Source organism: Myotis nattereri (genome assembly GCF_964212035.1).
Source record: "Myotis nattereri genome assembly, chromosome: 18".
NCBI lineage: Eukaryota > Metazoa > Chordata > Mammalia > Chiroptera > Vespertilionidae > Myotis > Myotis nattereri.
The window spans coordinates 20,025,585-20,048,621 of NC_138093.1; the positions used below are offsets into that span (position 1 = coordinate 20,025,585).

Below are 23,037 nucleotides of genomic sequence, written 5' to 3' on the forward strand. Positions count from 1 at the left end.
GCACAGTAAGCATGAGGAGGATGGTATGCACACAATTAAAGGAACATATGTTGCTCCTAATCTAGATGGAAAACTCAGGGGCAGAGGACAGGTAACTGGATAAGTGAAAGTACATCTGAAATTAAATGAAAGGCTGAGCCTTGAAGGACTAATAGAATTTTCCCAGGTAGAAAACAGTTGGGAAATAGAGAATAAGCAGCGTAAATAATAATACATACAAAAGCTATGAGAACAAAAGCTCTGAGGAATAATAAATTTGAAGTTATGACAATGAACAAAATCCCCTAATGTCAACCAGCATAACCAGAAGAGATGAGAACAAGAACTGGATAGTAGGGAACACAAATGTTTAAGAGATGGGCAAAGGAAAGGGAGACCCTGCATAACTATCAAGGGCAAAGTGGTAGCCATGAAACTAGTATAGATGCATACAAGAAACTTGAATTGGGGTGTTAAAAAAAGCAATTAGCACTGTCATATGTTTTCAACTCTTCCATCTAATAAACTTTCCTCCACCCTAAGTTTTTTTTATAATACTCCAAGACTACTTCAATCAGATGGCGTTCAAAACTGAACAAAAGAATACTGGTACATTTTCAGAAAATAGCTGGTTTAAAAAAAGAGCAGCAAAACTTAATATATAAAAATAAGAATGAGATAACCATTGCACACCTATTAGATATCCAAAATCCAGAACACTGACAACACCAAACAATGATGAAGATGTGGAGCAACAGAAACTTTCATTTTCTGTGGTAGGAATGCAAAATGGTATAGTCACTTTGAAAAACAGTGTAGCAGTTTCTTAAAAAAAAAAAAAATCAAACATACTCTTATCATATGACCTAGTGATTACGCTCCTTGGTATTTACTCAAAGGAACTGAAAACTTATGACCACAGAAAAACATGTTTATAGCAGTTTTATTCATAATTGCCAATCAACACATCTTTCAGAAAGTAAATGGATAAACAGTGTTACATCCAGACAATGGACTATTATTCAATGCTAAGAAAAAATGAGCTGTCAAGCCTGAAAAGACATGGAGGAAAATTAAATTAATGCATATTACTACATTTTAAAAAGCAAATCCAAAAGGTTCTAAACTAAGAAAAAATAAACAAAATAAAATAAAAATCAATAAACTGCATGATTTCAACTCTCTGATATTTTGGAAGAGGCAAAACTATGGAGACAGTAAAAACCAGTGGTTACCAGGATTTGGGAGTATGGAAAGGGATGAATAGGTAGTAGAGAAATTTTAGGACAGTGAAAATACTTTGTATGACAGTATAATGATACATACATGCAATTATACATTTTAAATCCACATAATGTATAAAACAAAGAATAAACCCTAAAGTAAACTATGGACTTTGGGTGATTATGATGAGTCAATGTAGGTTCTACAACAAATGTTCCCTCTGGTGAGGAATGTTGAGGAGGAGGAGGCTATGCATATGTGAGAGCAGAAGGTACATGGGAAATCTCTGTACCTTCCTCTCAATTTGCAGTGGAAAAAAAACAACCAAGTTTAAAACTGCTCTAATCATCTGAGAGATGCAAATCAAAACAACAATGAGGTACCATCTCACACCTGTAAGAATGGCTATCATCAACAAATCAACAAATGACAAGTGCTGGAGAGGATGCAGAGAAAAAGGAACCCTCCTGCACTGCTGGTGGGAATGCAGACTGGTGCAGCCACTGTGTAAGACAGTACGGACTTTCCTCAAAAAGTTAAAAATGGAACTCCCATTTGACCCAGTGATCCCACTTCTAGGACTATATCCCAAGAAACCAGAAACACCAATCAGAAAGGATATATGCACCCCTATGTTCATAGCAGCACAATTTACAATAGCTAAGATTTGGAAACAGCCTAAGTGCCCATCAGCAGATGAGTAGATTAAAAAATTGTGGTACATGTACACAAGGGAATATTACGCCACTATAAAAAAGGAACTTTTAGCATTTGCAACAGCATGGATGGACCTGGAGAGCATTATGCTAAGCGAAATAAGCCAGTCAGAGAAAGATAAATATCACATAATCTCACTCATATGTTGGATATAATCCTAGCTAATAAACGAGTAATATGCAAATTGACCATCACTCCAACACACAATATGGCCACCCCATGTGGACACAAGATGGCCGGCAGGGGAAGGCAGTTGGGAGGGACCAGGCCTGAAAGGGAGGGCAGTTGGGGGCGATCAGGCCTGCAAGGGAGGGCAGTTAGGGATGACCAGGCCGGCAGGGTAGGGCAATTAGGGGCAATCAGGCCAGCAGGGGAGGGCAGTTAGGGGTGAACAGGCTGGCAAGGGAGGGAAGTTAGGGGTGATCGGGCTAGCAGCGGAGGGCAGTTAGGGGCAACCAGGCTGGCAAGCCAGGGAAGTTAGGGGTGATCGGGCCAGCAGGGGAGGGCAGTTGGGGGCAACCAGGCCTGCAGGGGAGGACAGTTAGGGGCGACCAGGCTGGCAGGGGAGTGGTTAGGGGGTGATCAGGCTGGCAGGCAGAAGCGGTTAGGGGCAATCAGGCAGGCAGGCAAGTGAGTGGTTGGGAGCCAGCAGTCCTGGATTGTGAGAGGGTGCAGGCTGGGCTGAGGGACACACACACACACACACACACACACACACACACACACCATGCACAAATTTCGTGCACCGGGCCTCTAGTGATCAACATAATTTGATGAACAAGAATAGACCCAGAGACAAATGGTAGGGGGAGGTTAGAGAGCAACCAAGGACTTATATGCATGAATATTAGCATAACCAATGGACACAGACACTGGGGCAGTGGGGGCTTACCCAGGGTGGGAATGGCTGGGGGGTTTGGGGGGGGGGGGGGAGTCAAGCAGGGAAAAAGGAGACAAATGTAAAACTTTAGACAATAAAAAAAAAAAAGGAGACTTAAAAAGTGTTAAAGTCCTGATCCATAAAAATGTGAAACTAAAAGTGCACTACTGCTCATTTCGTCTGTGGGACCATGCTGGAATACAATAGTCTGCAAATAAAGAATTCCATTTATTCCCCTCCCCCCCAAAAAAATTTAAAAATAAAAATAAAAACATCCAAGTAGCTCAAACCAGTGTGGGTCAGTGGATAAGCATTAACCCATGAATCAAGAGGTCACAATTCAATTCCCAGTCAGGGCACATGCCCAAGTTGTGAGCTTGATCCCCAGTAGGGGGCGTGCAGGAGGCATCCAATGGATGATTCTCTTTCATCGATGTTTCTCTTCTCTCTTTCTGAAATCAGTAAAAACCTATTTTATTTTTTTTAAATATATTTTATTGGTTTTTACAGAGAGGAAGGGAGAGGAATAGAGAGTTAGAAACATTGATGAGAGAGAAACATCGATCAGCTGCCTCCTGCACACCCCCTACTGGGGATGTGCCCACAACCAAGGTACATGCCCTTGACCGGAATCGAACCTGGGACCCGAGTCCACAGGCTGATGCTCTATCCACTGAGCCAAACCAGTTAGGGCAAAACCTATTTTTTAAAACAATAACTAAAAACATCCAAGTAACCCATAAGGAGAAAAACAAAAAAAATAAACAAGTAACAACAACAACAAAAAAAAGAAAAAAGAACTCTGGCAGAAAGGACACAAACCTCTTCTGTATAAGAAACTCCCCTAGAATATGATTCAGTAATTGATGTAACAAGGAAACAAAGAATCAATAAGAATGCAGAAAAGTTTATATATATATATATATACATATATATAAATATATATAACCCTAATATGCAAATAGACCTAACAACCAGTCGCTATGAAGTGTGCTGACCACCAGGAGGCACACACGGAACATGGCGGGCGCCGGCAGCAAGCAGAAGAGCGCAAAACATGGCGGGCGTTGGCCGTAACGGGATGGTGGAGCAGGTGAGTAGGGGCACCAGACCAAGACGGGGCACCAGTCAATGTCACTGGGACGAGCATCTGGTGGTTACTGAAAATTCTTTGTTCCCATGCGCCACGGTCCCACACGGCGTTCACACTTGCTGCTGGCACTGGCTCCGCTTGCACCCACTGCTGGTGCCTGAGTCGCTGCTCATACCCACTGCCAGTGCCTGGCATCGGCCCTGATTGTCAGGGCCATCAGCGAGTGTGAGCGGAGGCTGCCAGCCCCAATCGCCTCTCAGGGCTTCTCCACCTCCACCTGCTCTTGAGAGATGATCAGGGCAGCAGCAGCCGATTGCACCCACTGACAGCGCCAGCCTAAATTGCTCTGAGCCGTCAGCGGGTGTGAGTGGGGCCAGCGCTGCCAGCACATGGGAGCAGCGGCGGCAGGAGTGGGGCTGCCGGCAGACAGGGGACTGGGGGCTGCAGCAGGAGGCTAGGTGGAAGCATGGAGGATGGGCTGAGACCCATCCCTGTGCCCACTGCAGCCTCGCAGCCCACAGCTCCTTTCAAGGTGCATGAATTCATGCAGTGGGCCTCTAGGCACCTTATATTCAACAAACTTTACATTGCACCATGCAATTGCAGAAAAACACATTCTTTTGGAGCACAAACATTCAAATTAATTTTAAAAAAACACATTTTCTGATAATAATATTATAACAGAAATCTATAACAAAAAAACAAAAAAAAACTCCATGTCCAAGTAATAAGTAATCTAATCTAATAAAAGAGAAACATGGTAATTAGCATATGACCGCTACCCTTCCCATTGGCTAATCAGGGCAATATGCAAATTAACTGTCAGCCAAGATGGCAGCCAGCAGCCAGGCAGCTTGAAACTAACATGAGGCTTGCTTGCTTCAGTGACAGAGGATTCCAACATTCCCCGCCTGCCTTGTCGGCCTCTGAGCCTGCAGTTTGAAACATTTTAACAAATATAGAAGCTAAAAAAAAACCCAGAAACCAGCTTTCAGCGAGCTGGGATCTCAGAGCTGGAGTCAGGGCTGGAGTTATACATTGTTTCGATTACCTACTTTCAGCAGCGGAGGCCTAAGAGCTGGAGCCTCAAAGCTAAAGCTGGCCCAGAATTTAAAAAGAAAAAGAAAAAAAGGAGCGGTTGGGAGCTTCCGTCACCCACCAGCCTGAAAACAGCCCTCAGCCCCTCACCCAGACTGGCCAGGCACCCCAGTGGGGACCCCCACCCTGAAGGGTGTGTGACCAGCTGCAAACAGCCCTCAGCCCCTCACCCAGGCTGGCCAACCACCCCAGTGGGGACCCCAACCCTGAAGGGTGTGTGACCAGCTGCAAACAGCCCTCAGTCTCTCACCCAGGCTGGCCAGGCACCCCAGTGGGGACCCCCACCCTGATCCAGAACACCCTTCAGGGCAAACCAGCCAGCCCCACCCATGCACCAGGCCTCTATCCTGTATAGTAAAAGAGTAATATGCCTCCCAGCACCGGGATCAGCGGAGCCGAGAGGCCTCACGGCACTGGGATCAGCGTGACAGGGGGCAGCGCCCAAAGCCTCTGATCGCCCTGAGGCTCTGTGTGTGACAGGGGGTGGGGCCACAACCTCCCTATAAGCCCTGCTCTGTTCGTGACAGGGGAAGGCGCCCCAACCTCCTGATCAGCCCTGCTCTGTGCCTGATACAGGGGAGCTCCCCAACCTCTGATCGCCCTGTGGCTCTGTGTGTGACAGGGTGCAGCGCCCCAACCCCCCCTCCCCCACGGGCCCTGCTCTGTGTGTGATGGGGTAGAGCCATAACCTCCCCATCGGCCCTGCCTTGAGTGTGAGAGTGGTGGCATCCCAACCCCCTGATCGGCCCTGCTCTGTGGGTGACAGGGGGCGGTGCCCCAACTCCCCTATCGGCCCTACTCTCTGAGTGACAGGGGGGAGCTCCTCAACCCCCTGATGGGCCCTGCTCTGTGCGTGACAGGGGGCAGCGTCCCAACCCCCGGAGTGGCCCTGCTCTGTGCGTGACAGGGGGTGGCACCGCAACCTCCCCATCCACCCTGCCTTGAGTGTGACAGGGGGCGGTGCCCCAACCCCCCAATCGGCCCTGCTCTGAGCCCGACCAGGGCCTGCACCTAGTGATTGGGCCTGCCCTCTGCCACCCGGGAGCAGGCCTAAGCCAGCTGGTCGTTATCTCCCGAGGGGTCCCAGACTGCGAGAGGGCACGGGCCAGGCTGAGGGCCCCCCCTTCCCCCCAAGTGTACAAATTTTTGTGCACCGGGCCTCTAGTTTATTTATAAAATAACTCACTGGCCTAAGAAAAACTATAATAAAAATTAGAAACTATTTTGAACTAAGGAATAACAAACAAAATGACATACAAAAATCATTAAGTTTAGCTTTTAAAAAAAATTTGGCCTGCCCTAACCAGTTTGGCTCAGTGGATAGAGCGTCAGCCTGCAGACTCAAGGCTCCCAGGTTTGATTCCGGCCAAGGGCATGTACCTTGGTTGCGGGCACATACCTAGTAGGGAGTGTGCAGGAGGCAGCTGGTCGATGTTTCTCTCTCATTGATGTTTCTAACTCTCTATCCCTCTCCCTTCCTCTCTGTAAGAAATCAATAAAATATATATTTTTTTAAAAATTTGGCCTCAAATGCTATATTAGAAAAAAGTCTGCATATGTACAACCAAGTTAAGAAATTAGAAAAAAGAACCAAAAAAAGGTAGAAGGATGGAAATTATAAAGAGCATAAATAAAACAGAAAACAAAACTTAGAGAATATAAAGCCAAAACTTGGTTTTTAGATAAGACTCAAAACTGATACATCCCTGGCAAGAACCAATCAAGAAAAAAAGAGGGAAAGACACAGCACTAATCAGCAGAGTCAGGAATGAAGGACATCACTAAAAACTCTGGAGACTTTATAACATATCAAAAGAGACATCTAAAACAAAAACCTGAATAGGCATATAACTATTGAAGGAACTGAATCAACAGTTTAAACCTGCAAACAAACAGGTCCAGATAGCTTCTCCATTAAGATCTTTAAACATTCAGTCAAGATAGCCTTCCTAGAGACTACACAAATTCTTCCAGAAAAGAGTAGAGGGTTTATTCCCTAGTAACTCATTTGATAAAACAAAAAATATTTATAGCAAAACTAGGCAAGACCAGTATAAAAATAATTATAAGACAATCCACCAATGTATATAAGATGCAAAAATCCAAAACAAAATATTACCATACCAAACAACCTATAAAAGGACATACATCATGACCAAGTTTGGTTTACATAAGGGATGCAAATAAGGTGAACAACCGTCCTGGTGGGGTTCCCTAGAATGCAGAACATTCTGTGATAAAACTATTCCTGAGCAAATCAGGACAGTTGGGCTCCTTGTGCAAAGTTTATTTACTTTTTAATGTTAAATCAAACTAATGATTAGACTGTACAATGAACACCCACTATGATTAAAGAAAAAAAAAAAAGATCCTCTTAGGAAACTGTGAATAAAAATTTACTTCCTTGAATGATAAAATGTACCTAGGAAAAACCTATAGAAAACATCATACCTAATGGTGACACGCCGAAAGCTTTCACTTTGAGATCAGCACCAAGACTAGGATGCCCCGCTATCACCACTTCTATTCATCATTGTACCGGATGTCCTAGCCAGCAGAGTAAGACAAGAAAAATAAATAAAAGATATAAGAATCATAAAGAAAGAAACTAAACTGTTATTTTCAGATGATGATGTGTACACAGAAAACAGAAAAGAATCTACAAATTATTAGAATTAATGACAGTTTAACAAGGTTGCTGGATGTAAAAACATGTCTGTGTAAAAATCTACTATATTTCTATATACCAGCAACAGTAAGAAAACTGAAATTAAAGACATGGACTTCATTTACAATAGCATAAAAAATGATTGAAGAACTAAGAACAAATCTAAAATTAAAATGTATAAGAATATTACCCTGAAACATATCAAAATTTTGTAGTATATTCTTAAGGACCCAACTCTATGGAGAGAAATACCATGTTCATGGGTTAGAAGACTCAATATTGTAACAATATAGTCTCCTAGACTGATCTACAGAGTAATTCTAATAAAAGTCACAGGTATATCACAGAAATATACCAGCCGGTTCTAAAATTTATATACTATCTAATAATAGACAAACATGGTAATTAACTGTACCTCTGACACATTTCCCATTGGCTAATCAGGGTGATATGCAAATTAACTAGCAACCAAGATGGCGGCCGGCAGCCAGGCAGCTGAAGCAAACAGGAGGCTGGCTTGCTCCAGTGTTGGAGGAAGCCAAGGTTCCCCGCCGGCCGCTGCCGGCCTCTGAGCTGCATTCTAAGAAACAATGTTGCAATTATAGAAGCTAAACAAACCCCAGAAACCTGCTTTCAGCCAGCTGGGCCTCAGAGCTGGAGCTGCAACAGTGTTTCAATTATAGAAGCCAAACAAACCCAGATACCTGCTTTCAGCAGCCGAGGTCTCAGAGCTGGAGCCGAGCCTCAGAGCTAAAACCGGCTCTCAGCTCCAGTGACAGCTATAGAAGGTAAATAAATCCCAGAATAAAAAAAAGAAAAAAAGAAAAAAAGGAGAGGTTGGGAGCTTCAGTCGCCCGCCAGCCTGAAAACAGCCCTCAGCCCCTCACCCAGACTGGCCAGCCACCCCAGTGGGGACCCCCACCCTGAAGGGGGTGTGACCAGCTGCAAACAGCCATCATCCCCTCATCCAGGCTGGCCAGGCACCCAAGCGGGACCCCCACCCTGATCCGGGACACCCTTCAGGGCAAACCAGCCTGCCCCCACCCGTGCACCAGGCCTCTATCCTATATAGTAAAAGGGTAATATGCAAACTGACCCTAACAGCAGGACTGGGAATAACTGGTCACTATGACACACACTGACCACCAGGGGGCAGACGCTCAATGCAGGAGCTGCCCTCTGGTGGTCAGGGCGCTCTCACATGGGAGGAGCTCTGCTCAGCCACAAGCCAGGCTGATGGCTGCCATTACAGCGGTGGTGGTGGGAGCCTCTTCTGCCTCCTCAGCAGTGCTAAGGATGTCCGACTGCAGTTTAGGCCTGCTCCCCGCTGGCAAGTGGACATCCCCCGAGGGCTGCCGGGCTGCCAGAGGGATGTCGGATTGCCATCTTAGGCCCAATCCCCCGGGGAGCAGGCCTATGCCAGCAGGTGGTCATCCCCTGAGGGGTCCCAGACTGCGAGAGGGCACAGGTCGGGCTGAGGGACTCCCCACCCCTCCCCCCGAGAGCACAAATTTTTGTGCACCGGGCCTCTAGTAGAAATATAAAGGCCCATGAATACTTGAGACATTCCTGAAGAAGAACAGAAGTTCACTTTAAAGTTCTAGTATTTAATACAACGTTGTTTTGCAAAAAAAAAAAAAGACCAATAGATGTATATGAAAGAGACTAGAAACAGACCCACACATATATGGACACATTATGTATGACAAAGATGGTACATCAGAGCAATGGGGAAATGATTAACTCCTTAGTTAAGGATGCTTAGACAGCTGGTTATCCATATGAAAAGTTCCCTATCCCTCACATTATACACAATCAATTTCCAAGAATATTATACATCTGAACGTGAAAAATAAAGAATTAAAGTTTCAAATAGACAATACAGCAAAAATGTCTTTATGACCTCCAATGGAAAATTATTCTTTACCTGACACAAAAGATACTAATTGTAACAGGAAAGACGAATAAATTTGACCCTAGTAAAGATAGAAACTTCTGCTCATCAAATGACATCAATTAAGACAATTAGAGGGGAAATATTTGCTATAGGTAGATAGAGAGACAGGCAGGCAGATAAGACAAAGAATTTTTATCTTATATACAAACAAAAAAACATTAAGAAAATCAACTAACTAAACAGAAAATATTCAGAAAGCCTTAAGCAAGTATTTCACACATACACAAAAAATTTAAATGACCAATAAACATAGCACAGGTGCTCAACCAAATTAGTCATCAGGATAATGCAAATTAAAACCATAAAGAGTTAGAGCAATAGATACCCCAGAGATCAACTAAGCTGAAAACTCTATTGATACCAAGTATTGCCGTAAGTTCAATGTGATAGGAATACTCATACAATGCCCCTAGGAAGTGTAACTTAGTTACACAAGTGTTTAGTAAAACAGTTTGTACATATCTTGACTCATCAATTCCACTTCTACATGCATCCCATTCAGATATATATATGCTAATATACATCTGATTACATATGTAAAATAGTAGCCTTTTGTGAATAGTCACAAACCAAAAACTCAATAGTCCATCAGCAACAAAAATGGTGTATATTCATTTAATAGAATACAACAAAAACAAATCAAATTAATCAGGATGGTGGTACATGGATGGTCACTCTACTATGATTCTTAAACGGTAAATTTGCTTAATAAACTTTCCTGTGTTTTACTTTATATAAAAACACTGAAAAATTCAATTCATTAACATTCGAAACAAACCAAAAAGAAACCAGGACTCATCAAAACTGTTCTGTTACAGTAAATTAAACAGGTATCACAAATGTCCAAAAGTACATTTAAAAATGAAATCAAACAAAATATAAAGCATCTGTTCAAATGCTAGTACAAATTTGCACAGATGAGACTGGCTTTTATATGGAAACAAAAGCCTGATTGTTTAATCTGAATATGAAGAATAACATGTTCAGTTATAAATTGATTAAATGCTGTGGTACACAGGCTCTAAGATAGCTTCCAAATATCCCCACCTCTTAGTATTCATACCCTTCTAAATTCCCTCTCTTCTTGTGGGCTGGAACTACTTATTTGCTTTTAATGAACAGAAAACAGTACCCATGTTGGGATGTCACTTCCCAGATTCATTTACAAAAAGTATGTGCTATTTTCAAAACCTCTCTTGTTTTCTCACGTGCTTCCTAAGGGAAGCCAACTGTCATGTAAGAAGCTATCCTATGGAGAAGTCCTTGTGGCAAGAAATTGGCATTTATTTCCAAGGGCCAGTGAGTGAGCTTGGAATGGTTCCTATCCCAGTGGGACCTTGAGATAACTGCCATCCTGGCCAACAGTTTGACTGTAGCTTAGTAAGAAACCCTGAGCCAAGACACTCAGTTACACTACACCCAGGATATTAAATGTTTGATGTTTGACGCCATTAAATTTGAGGGTAGCTTGTTACACAGCAATAGATAACTAATTCAGAGGTCTACTAAGTGCACAATCCCGTCTCTTAATATTTGAAAGAGTCAGTAGGGTAAAATAAGTAAAAAATGAAAATTAAATATAGGATCCTAATACCCTAAGATACTAGGAAGATGTGACATTGAAATTAATATGTTGCCGAAACCGGTTTGGCTCAGTGGATAGAGCGTCGGCCTGCGGACTGAAAGGTCCCAGGTTTGATTCCGGTCAAGGGCATGTACCTGGGTTGCGGGCACATCCCCAGTAGGAGATGTGCAGGAGGCAGCTGATCGATGTTTCTCTCTCATCGATGTTTCTAACTCTCTATCTCTCTCCCTTCCTCTCTGTAAAAAATCAATAAAATATATAAAAAAAAAAAAAAATAAAAAAAATAAAAAGAAGGCAGGGTTGCTTTAAAAAAAAAAAAAAGAAAGAAATTAATATGTTAAATCTGAAAGGCAGATTTTACTTCTTTTTGGTATACATCGATGTCTAAACCAAGACTCATCATAACCCCAATTAAAAGTTAAGTATAGCCCTGGCCAGGTGGCTTAGTTGGGTGGAGCATTGTCCTATACACCGAAAGGTTTTGGGCTCCATTCTGGTCCAGAAGAGTATGGGAGGCAACCAATCAATGTTTCTCTCTCTCCCCCGACCTCTCCCTCTCTCTTCCTCTTTCTAAACATATTCTAAACATACCCTTGGGGGGAGGGAGGGAGGTAAGAAAAGGGGGAGGGAAAAAGGAAGGAATGAATGAATAAATAAGAAATCAAAGTTAATTTTCAAAATCTGAATGCTGCCCTGACCGGTTTGGCTCAGTGGATAGAGCATCAGCCTGTGGACTGAAGGGTCCCAGGTTCGATTCTAATCAAGGGCATGTACCTTGTTTGCAGGCACATCCCCGGTGGGGAGTGTGCAGGAGGCAGCTGATTGATGTTTCTCTCTCATAGATGTTTCTAACTCTCTATCCCTCTCCCTCTCTGTAAAAAATCAATAAAATATATTTTTTTAAAAATCTGAATGCTAATCTTAGGAAAATAAATTCAAAAGCAGTACTTTGCCTCCTGATCATTCTGTATTTTACTTGCGTTAACTCCAAGTACAAATTATACTACTAGAGATAAGACTTTTTACAATTATATTCATTTTCAGGATTAGATATGAAAATATACTTTATAATACATGCAAAAAATATAACCACTCACTTTATTCCATCTACACTAAATCTTGAAGCATTATTTGACTATATTTTCTAGACTAAAGTTTATTATGATTACAAATCACTACTGTACCCAACTCCAATCATGAAGAAATTTATGAAATGTAATAAAACAGGTAAAGTATGTTAACCTAGCTCCAAATTTTCAAATGTTTATAATTTGTTAAACTAGCTCAGTAATGGCGAACCTTTTGAGCTTGGCGTGTCAGCATTTTGAAAAACCCTAACTTAACTCTGGTGCCGTGTCACATATAGAAATTTTTTGATATTTGCAACCATAGTAAAACAAAGACTTATATTTTTGATATTTATTTTATATATTTCAGTGCCATTTAACAAAGAAAAATCAACCAAAAAAATGAGTTCATGTGTCACCTCTGACACGCGTGCCATAGGTTCGCCATCACTGACCTAGTCCTCAAAGTCCCATGTGTAATTAAACTTGAAATACTCAAAAATCACTGAATGATGGATACACTGAACACAAGAAAACATAAATGTATTATTCACAATATAATCAGTGCACAGAAGAGGCAACCAATATTCAGAAGTACCTGGAACTACAGTAGTATGTATCTTGGTTAAACTGCTTACCATGATAAAATATGGACCAAAGAAAACCAAAATGAATCATTCACAAGATCACATTACTTCAAATTAAGTTAAGCTGAAAAATTCTACAGCACTATTACCCCAGACATTTAATAACAAAGGTAGAGAAACACCAAATTAGAGAGAGGACAAATTAGGATCACAAGAAAGAGTTATTGTTAAGAACCAATTCTCCATTGATCTCTCACACTTCTCATCTTGTGATAGATATTGTTCTAAATTATCTTTTCAATTATGTATAAAGAATGTCCCGGCAAGACAGAAACAGTACTTCTTCCAGGAAACAGGGCAGATTTATTTTCTGATAATATAATAAGAAGTGTGTCCCTGCATCAAGGTTGGACAGGTTTGCTAGTAGACCCCTTTAAAAGACTAGGGTTTCCTAAGTTCAGGGTTCCTTAGTTGTAATATAAATCCATGTATGTGTAGTGTCAACCTGGATCCATCTCTACATTGCCCCTGTAAAACTTGGGGGTCACGAGGAACTGATGCAAATAAGAGGCTGAGGCTGCCAGATTGATATAATTAAGTCCTTTATCTCCAACCCAGGAGTCACACGTCTGCTGCCAGCACCTATAAACTGTAACAGGCTAACTTGTTAACTTGCTGGTAAGATTAAAAACCTCAGAACCCTTACAGCTTTTTTAACAGTATTATGCTATGTTCTCATTACCTGAGACAATTTCAAATCTAACAATTTATTGTAAGCATTAATAGACCCCTAGAGAAGCACTAAAAAACCTCAGGGGCTAATGAAAACCTTAAATAACTCAGGATACAGACAATGACCAGCCATTTCGTTTAACCCCCAGATACTTAACTGATTTCATTTAGTCATTCATTATCAGGCAATTTCCTATGTACTGAATCTTAGTCTCAATAAGTTCAAAGTTTAAGGCAAGAAGAAACATGTACAACTACTGCAAAACAATTGCACATTCTGTTTTAAAAGTAGGGTATTGTATGGAATATGGAAAATTATTACTCTTCCAAAGAATTTCCTATAGAAAAAATGTTGAGTGTACATATTTAATTAATAATTTTATTTCCATATATTATAAAATTTTCAACTTTGTTATTCAAAGTGTGGTCCAAGGAACAAGAGCATTATCAACTGAAGCTTGCTAGAAATGTAGATTACCAAAATCTGACACACACACCCTTAATCAGAACTTGAATTCTAACAAGATCCTTATGCATATTAAAGTTTAAGAAGTACCCACAAAAAAAGGAATAAATAAATCTTAAATTTATAATGAAGATAGTGTTTCTGATAACAGACATTAAAATAAAAATTGTTAACAAAAGTTAAGGATAAGAAAAATATAGTCATAAGCCATGTAAAAAATATTAGCTATAAGCACTAGCATAATACAAAGCTTTTATCTAAAAAGTTAAAAATACAGATCATGAATAATCAAAAAAGGGGAGTTATCAAATTAAGATAATATAAGGTTCTGGCAATGCACAAAGTATTTCATCAAAATAGAGACATTTCTCATCTTTTAATTTTCAAAAATAATAAAAGATAGCCAAGGACCTAGCACATAATAGGTGATCATATTTCTTAATGAGTAAAAAGTATCCTAATTAGACAACTCAAAATAAAAATACATAAGATTTGAGATAGGAATTTAAATATAAAACAACTTTCAAAGTTATTTTAGCATGCTACCAAGGGCATAGGATTTTGCCTTTGATTTTTCTATACTTAGTACAAGTGCAATAGGACTAAGGAATTTTATAAGTGTTAAATTAGAACATTCCAGTTATAAAATTGTTAATGAAAATTATCTTCTAGCTATCCTGCATGACTTACATCTTTTAAGTTCTAAATAGGTAGCTATGTTTTTACTTGTTTTCACCCCATCATGCATTTTTATCATTACAAAAATTGTAACCCTTTCTACCTAAGGTTCTATTACCTAAATTTTCTTTCAGGGTGAAGGGAGGGCTGTCATTCAAGAATTCTGTTTTATATTCTTTACAGCTTTGAGGTAACTCACTGCATGCAATCCTATGCACATCTCCAAAAAAGGGATTTTTAAAGAATCAAGTTGTAAAGGTAAAAGAAGTTAAAATAACAAAGCTTAAGAAAACTCAAATGGTTTTTAAATATTAAAAAATTCTTTTTAACCTGATATGCCTTTACAAAAATAGGGGAGAAATGGGAATAGTCAACAACAGTAAATAAAACATTATGTAAAATACACAAAATAATATACCTCTCTCTTATTTCTTCTTGCAACCTTGAGGAATTCCATAAGGATCTGTAGTTGGGCTGCATGTGATTCCTATAATAGAAAATTATAATTGTTCTTATAAAAATATAACTATGAGTTCAACGTTTTCTTTAATACCACAATATAATCAGTAGGAAACAACTTAATGCATCCATTTAAGTCAGTCTATTACTTCTATTCAGTTTTCCCATTTGCTAATTGGAATTTTAAAAAGCAAACCATTTTCCCCCAAACTAAAACTAATTTTAAGAAAAAGGTGCCTTAAATTACATTCCTCATCTACCTTGCTAAAAAACTACTCATAGTAAGTGGCAATTCTGCTACCTGTCTTGCCTTTCTATTTCCAATCATACCAATACAACATCAAGAAAAAGAATCATGGTAGAACTAACAGAGTAGAGATTCTATACACTAACATAATTTTCCTCATAAAAATTTTATTTGCAGGGGAGTAAGAAGCACGATAAATGAAAAGAAATCCATATATCAGAAGTCAAATTTACTATTTCTGATTATTACCTACTCACAGATGTGACAATACAGTCTTATAAAAGATTTCAGTCAAATCAAACACTTAGAAACAAAATTTTAATATCATCAACTGAAGGAAGGGGTAAATAACCCAACTTGGTAACAAACAAAAATTTAACAGATAAATGATTATTATAAGCTTAACATTTTTTGGGTATCAAAAAATACAATCACAAAAAATATATATTTTAATGTTAAAATTCACATAAAGAATTAAGGAATTGCAAGTGAATCAATAAATATATGTACAAAGAAAATCAAAAGGTAAAAATGGAATTTCAATGAGATAGTTTATGAACAATATAATTATGATTTCTCATATATATTTGAAAAATAGAATAAAAATGCCCAGTGGAACACTTCCAAAACAAACAAAAATAAATAAATAAGAGAGATTAACCAGTTAACTGCCATGTGTCCAAAACGTAAACCATCCCTCTTGCCTCTATAGATGCTTATGGCATACAAAGGGTTAATAAAACTTGCATTTACCTGGCTATGCAACAGAATCATAGGAGCCAGTTGTTAAAATAAACACTGGGACAGGTTTTACCTCATTCTATTACTTTAGAAAAGATTCTAGAAATACATATATTTAACAATTCCCCAGATAATAAGAATAAGCCCATCAAAATTTGAAGAATCACTAAGATATTACATGTACTACAAAAGAGCATGGCCACTTCACCTCCATTCCCAGGGTATATCCCCTTTGGGGATATTCTTTAAAAGGCATTTTAAAGAATAAGAGGCAAAATAGATCAATGAAATGTTTAAGCCAAGACAAAAAAGGACAAAGAAGGCACATCTGAACTGACAATCACATTAGGATATTCCAATTAACAAACACAACTGAATTAATGTATCACAACTAAGTAAGTGTGCTCTCCCTCCTGGGAGCAAGGCCACACCTTTCCCTTTCTCTTCTTTACCCCCCACAGGCATGTATCTCCTAAGCTCTAATGGACCAGAGAAGACTTGTGACCAGGGGAGCAATGGGCAGAGGCAGCTCCTCCTGGGCTAACCCTACATCTGTCCCCAAGGTCCCCTTTTCTCTGACCCTCCAGTGAACTGACAGCAGCCCCATCTTGGTTCACTTCTTTCCCATAATGTTTCTAGAGAGCAAACGCAGCCCTTCCTAGTCTCTCCTGTTGGTTTTCTATCCTAAGTCCTTTCTTCTTTCACTGTCCCCAACTTTAATAAACATACTCTCCAAATAAAAATAAATACATACATTTGTAAAGTATGGTGTGATGAGATTTTAAAGTGAAGTTTTTTCTTGCATAACAAACTGGCATTTATTGAACCTGAGACACATTCCTGAGAAGTTAAACTATCCTAAAGAACAAACAGGTGCTCTGTGTCCCAACAATATGACATTGTATCCCAGGATACATTGGGACTCTTTCTTGGGACTCTTCACACTGATTATTTACAACTGTCTACAGATTATTAATGGCTAGAGAGTCAAGATCACATCTTCATACAAAAAGAAACATGCACAACCAAGACTGCTAATAAAGAATACGGTTCATTTGCAAAAAAAGTGTACAAACTATCTTCAAAATAGTAAGTTTGAAACTTCATTTCTGTCTATCAACTAGGACATGTAAACAGGTTAAGAATGCTACTGATTTGTTGCTGAAACCGGTTTGGCTCAGTGGATAGAGCGTCGGCCTGCGGACTGAAAGGTCCCAGGTTCGATTCTGGTCAAGGGCATGTACCTGGGTTGCGGGCATATCCCCAGTAGGAGATGTGCAGGAGGCAGCTGATCGATGTTTCTCTCTCATCGATGTTTCTAACTCTCTATCTCTCTCCCTTCCTCTCTTTAAAAAATCAATAAAAAAAAAAAAAAGAATGCTACTGATTTGTAAAAAAGGGGGAGAGCAGCCCAAACTTTATGATAAAAACAACAATAACACTTTTCCTTTGATCTTGGAATATCATTTGACTTTGTAAATTAGGAGTACTATTTATTACTTGGAGTTTAAGAAAAGGGAAGAGAAAAGAAAAGCAAGAGGGGGAGGAGGTGGGGTAGACAGAAGAGAAGACAAAACAAGACTTAAATTTCAGGTATTAGAGAAAGGATTCTAACCTAAAAATCTTGTAAAACTTTTGAGTGCTTCCCCTACTTGGCCTAAGTCCCTATCTATAAAATAAGCAGGTAACATTTCACAAATCAAGAGTCACTTTGCCATGTCTTGTGTAATTGTTACTATGATTTAGGTGGTTAATTTTCTCTATATCAATACATTCTTTTCCTTAAATCTACTATCAATAAAATGGTAAAGGATATGCACTTCTGGTAGTATGATTAACTATAACCACCTTCAGAACAAGGACTATTTCAAGTGATAATCAAATACAATTCATAATGATAAATGGAACAATTCATCCAGAAGACATAACAATCCTAGACATGTATACATTTTGGGGGGGACACATACACTTAATGAGGAGCTTCAAAATACACAAAGCAAAAATCACAGAAAACAGTGAAAAATGGACAATCTAAATTATATTTTTAACATATCCTTATCAGTAACTGACAGAGCTAGGAGGAAAAAATGATTGAATAATATTAACAAACTACGTAATCAATTTTATAAAAGCATTACAACAAAGAGCAATACTGTTTTCAAAAGCAAGTTATAATTTAACAAAATAGACCATATACCATATAATGAAAACCACAATAAATTTCAACAGATCAGCCCTAGCTGGTTTGGCTCAGTGGATGGAGCATCGGCCTGCGGACTGAGGGGTCCTAGGTTTGATTCCGGTCAAGGGCACATGCCTGGGTTGTAGGCTCAATCCCCAGTGTGGAGCATGCGGAAGGGAGCTGAGCAATGATTTTCTATCATCATTGATGTTCCTATCTCTCTCTCCCTCTCCCTTCCTCTCTGAAACCAATAAAATATATTTGAAAACAATTTTTTTCAAAAGACCAAAAGCATACAAATTGAACTTCTACATCTGGCTAAAATGTAGTGAGAAATACAGAATGAATATAGATAGATAGATAGATAGATAGATAGATAGATAGATAGATAGAGATATAGATAGATATAGATAGATATAGATAGACATATAGATAGATATAGATATAGATATAGATATATAGATATAGATATAGATATACACTAAGATTAAGGCCCCCTTAAAAATAAAAACAGGACAAATCTGCAACAACCCTGTCCCCCCAAAAAGACACAGAATGGGAAACTCATTTTGGTCATCTTAACTTCACCTACTCCTTTCTCCCACTAAAATATTCCCATTCTGTGATCCAGATCAAGCTATGTTAATCAGAATCTATCCACAGAAAATTTTAAACTGAAGTTGGAAGTACAAGTGAACCTATCATCTACCATGTGATAAAAATCTTAGAAAAGACAATCATACCTGTTTTTCTCTCTCTCTCTCACACGAGCGAGCCCACACACACACAAAGAGGAAGCCCAAAGACAGATTCATGGTTCCAATCTTTCTAATGTTTGGTTGATAAGCTCTTCCCTCTTAATGTATATGAGCTACTCACTCCCTTATCCTATCAATAAATATCTGCTTCTTAAGCTAGTTCGGAGTGGGTATTTGCTTAAGGGGTGCATTGCTTATCATGAATCATATTCAATTCCTAATACATGCAAATTCACATTTTACATTTTTACATGAAATAAATGCAATTTTCTATTTATCTACATTTCATTACATCAAACTGGATATATTCAGTTCCAGTTCCCATTTTTCTAAATGCACTTAGTTAAGCAATATACTACTACTCTACCAATGGAGACCTTTTGGGAGGACTTTATGTAGATAAAAATAATCTCTATTTTCTCCTTCAAATCTTGTATGTAAAGAGGGGACAATATAGCAAAGAAGATATTCATTAGAAGAAAGACAACCAATATAATTGTTCCTTATTAAAATAAAATTGTACTTTCTCATGATCTTTCTTAACACTCAACTTTCGTTAATACAAACTGGCCACTCTAAGTTATATTACAAACATTTTGTTCTTTCTCTTATTTGAAAAAGGGGAATCTGTTATAAGTGACACCTTGAAGATGTTTCTAGCTGAATAAAATTGGATGGATTAAGTGACACTACCCTATTATTTATAAACATTTCTAGATCTTTTACAATGGAATAAACAGCACCATTTAAATCAATGTTTTTTTTAAGTTCAGCTACCACTTACTGCTTCCAGTTGTTTCTTCTTCTGCACTAGTAATTCCAACATGAGGTTGACGTTGGCCAAATCAAGGTTATCTTGGTCAGTTCCCAGTAAATCTTGAAAGATTTGCCACCTGTGGCCATTCTAAAAATAAGGAAAAGAAACACAATAACTTTCTAAGAAGATTGTTTTAGTGTCTAAAACAAATGTTTAACTGCTACTTCCTAATATGATTATTACACAGATAACAAAAACCCTATATAATAAAAGCCTAATATGCAAATCGACCAAAAGGCAGAACAACTGGTCACTATGAGGCGCACTGGCCACCAGGGAGCAGACATTCAATGCAGGAGCTCCCCCAGCCCTCAGGCCCCAGGCCAGCCAAGGCAGGTGCCAGCAGGGGCCCCCCCTGATTGCCCCGCCTGTCACCCCGCAGATTGGCCCTGATCACCAGCCAGGCCTAGGGACCCTACCCGTGCCTGAATTTTGTGCACTGGGCTTCTAGTACACTATATTGTTCCAACCTATTTTTCCCCAGCTAGTGGCTTCCCACTGCCTTCTCATGATCATTTAAATACTCTTTTCCCCTTAAATTTATTTAGATAACAGACATGAAAGGCATATTCAAGACAAATGTTGAGTCAGCATCTCTAAAGGTGTAATTCCTTTCAGAATAAGTGCCTGAGTTTTAATTCTTTTTCTAGCCATACTTTCAACTTGGTATTTAGTTGTAAGGTCTTAATTTAAGCTCACCTGCCTCAATAATTTGGGGTTAATCCTCTTAAATTGAGACTCTTTCAACAGTTTTTCCCAAATTACCACACATAGTTTTACTCTGCCGTATAATCTTTCAACTGTCATGTATTACAAGCAAACTATCTAAATGTGATCCCACCAACCTTCCAAAAGATGATCACTAGAGTAAATTTTAAACAATGCAGTTAAGAAAGTTCTTTATTAAACAAAACAATGGTAAACAAATTTCCTTTAAGAAAAATCAACAATATACTAAAATTTGAATATCTAATATTAAAGCAATAAAAACAATGAATTAAAATGTATTAAAAAATAGTAATAAGAGTTGAAACATACGGTGCTACTCACTGAGTGGTCCAATTTGAACCTCTTTTCCTCAAACCTTTGCTTCTGTTTGAGAATGAGCTCATTCACTGAAAATAAAAACAAAACAAGAAACACGCATAATTGTGTTAAATGTATCATCTAATTGTTCTGTTTAAATGAACTGTATTTTAAGTTTACAAAGCTTCAAATTAAAATGATGCTAAGCAGAAATTTCAAATTAAAAACAGTTTTGTCACAGGCTACTACTGGTAAAACTATTACTATTATTACTCAGAATTCTTCTCAGAATATGTACCTACTCTTACACGTTTCAATAATGTCACTGCTTGGCACTTAGAGAGAGACAATTCTTCACTGTGTGAGACTGTACCATGCTCTCCATGGTAACTGGTTGAGTCTATGAGGTAGGTACTAAAGATTTATGTTTTTTCTTTTTGTTTGACTCCTCTATAAATATCCTGGCAGACAATGTCAGTTACCTATCCACAAACCATCCATCTTTTATTTAAATAACAGCAGATTTTTTCCAAGTGTCAGATTACCACATACTTTCAGAGGCGCTAGACCCTTCCTCAGGTCCATGGTATTTAGTCATTTATACTCTTGCCAGTGACTGACATGGTGTTAAGTTTGTGACCTAGTTTTGACCAATGAGGGGAATGCTGTCTTTCAGAAAGAAGTAGAGGAGAAAAACGAGTTCGTTCCCTGCCATCATGAATGGATGATATCTGGAACTGCTTAGAGCCATCCTGCAGTCTTGAGGGGATCTAGCCTAAGACCAATACATATGCTGGGGATGGAGGAACAAAAAGATGGAAAGAACTTGATAATGTTACAGAACCACAGAATTACCTAGTTCTAGAAATTCTTTTTATGGGAATCAATACATTTTCCTTAATGGTTAAGCCACTTTTAATTGGATTATTCTGTCTTTAACAGCTAGCTGATTTAAAAAAAATGATAAAGGGAAACTAGCACTAGGCTAGGTAAGTGCTTTAATTTACAGACATTATCCCATTGGTTGTTCCTCCTATTTAGAGATGAGGGAATATTAGAGAGCATGACACACAGTACATAAGAGGGTTGGGATACAAACCCAATTATCTAAAATTTCCATTACACCACAATCCAACTACAAATATTTTCTAACAAACAAGAGAGGTATCAAGCCCACACTAGATATCCAAACTTCAAAAGTGAGTGAGACTAAATCTAAGTAACACTCAATCCAAGACTCAAGCAGCTCAGAGTAGGAAGACAAATATATATGATGCAGTAGTTGTAACATAATGTAAAAAATCAGTGTTATCATTGAAACAGATTTACAGAGAACACAGAAGAGGAGTAATCAAAATTTAAGAAATAGGCTTCCAGTAGAAGGTGACATTAGAATTGAGCCAAAACAGGAACACAGAGATTAACTAAGTGGAAAAAAATTCAGATAGAGGAAGGGGAGGCAAGGGACAAAGTCATAAGACAGCAGAAGATAAAGTGATTTAAACTGAATATGGCTGAAACACAGGGTCATAGTGATTTTGTTAATGATTAACAGGGGCTAAGAACTAAGAATGGAAATGTAGCTAGATTGGAGCCAGATTCTGAAGAAGCTGGTATGTATGTCACAAGTAAAGTTATCATTATAACCAAAGGAAGATAACGAAGAGAACTTAAAATAATGTAGTACTGGGAAATAAAGAGGAGTATGTAAATAAGAGTTTAATGTTTCAGTTGTAGAATTACCCATTTGAATAAAATGTGAGTTAGCCCTAACCGGTTTGGCTCAGTGGATAGAGCGTCGGCTTGCAGACTGAAGGGTCCCAGGTTCGATTCCAGTCAAGGGCATGTACCTTGGTTGCGGGCACATCCCCAGTAGGGGGTGTGCAGGAGGCAGCTGATCGATGTTTCTCTCTCATTGATGTTTCTAACTCTCTATCCCTCTCCCTTCCTCTCTGTAAAAAATCAATAAAATATATTTAAAAAAAAATGTGAGTTAAATAACAATAATACTTTAGATATATATTACATTGCATTTGACCAAGAAATCTCATATACCACTGAAATTGAAGGATAATC

The 23,037-nt window shown here is 38.9% G+C and overlaps 1 protein-coding gene across 1 annotated transcript in view; it reads right to left on the reverse strand.

The window, feature by feature from the left end:
• COP1 (COP1 E3 ubiquitin ligase) overlaps positions 1-23,037 on the reverse strand; it is a gene marked incomplete at its 5' end in the record, with an annotated part of 104,172 nt that overhangs the window by 66,170 nt on the left and 14,965 nt on the right. The window contains 3 exons of the mRNA XM_081113215.1: positions 15,150-15,218; positions 19,903-20,022; positions 20,974-21,050. Of these exons, the coding sequence (XP_080969341.1) occupies positions 15,150-15,218; positions 19,903-20,022; positions 20,974-21,050 (266 nt within the window). The remainder of the gene's footprint in view (positions 1-15,149; positions 15,219-19,902; positions 20,023-20,973; positions 21,051-23,037) is intronic.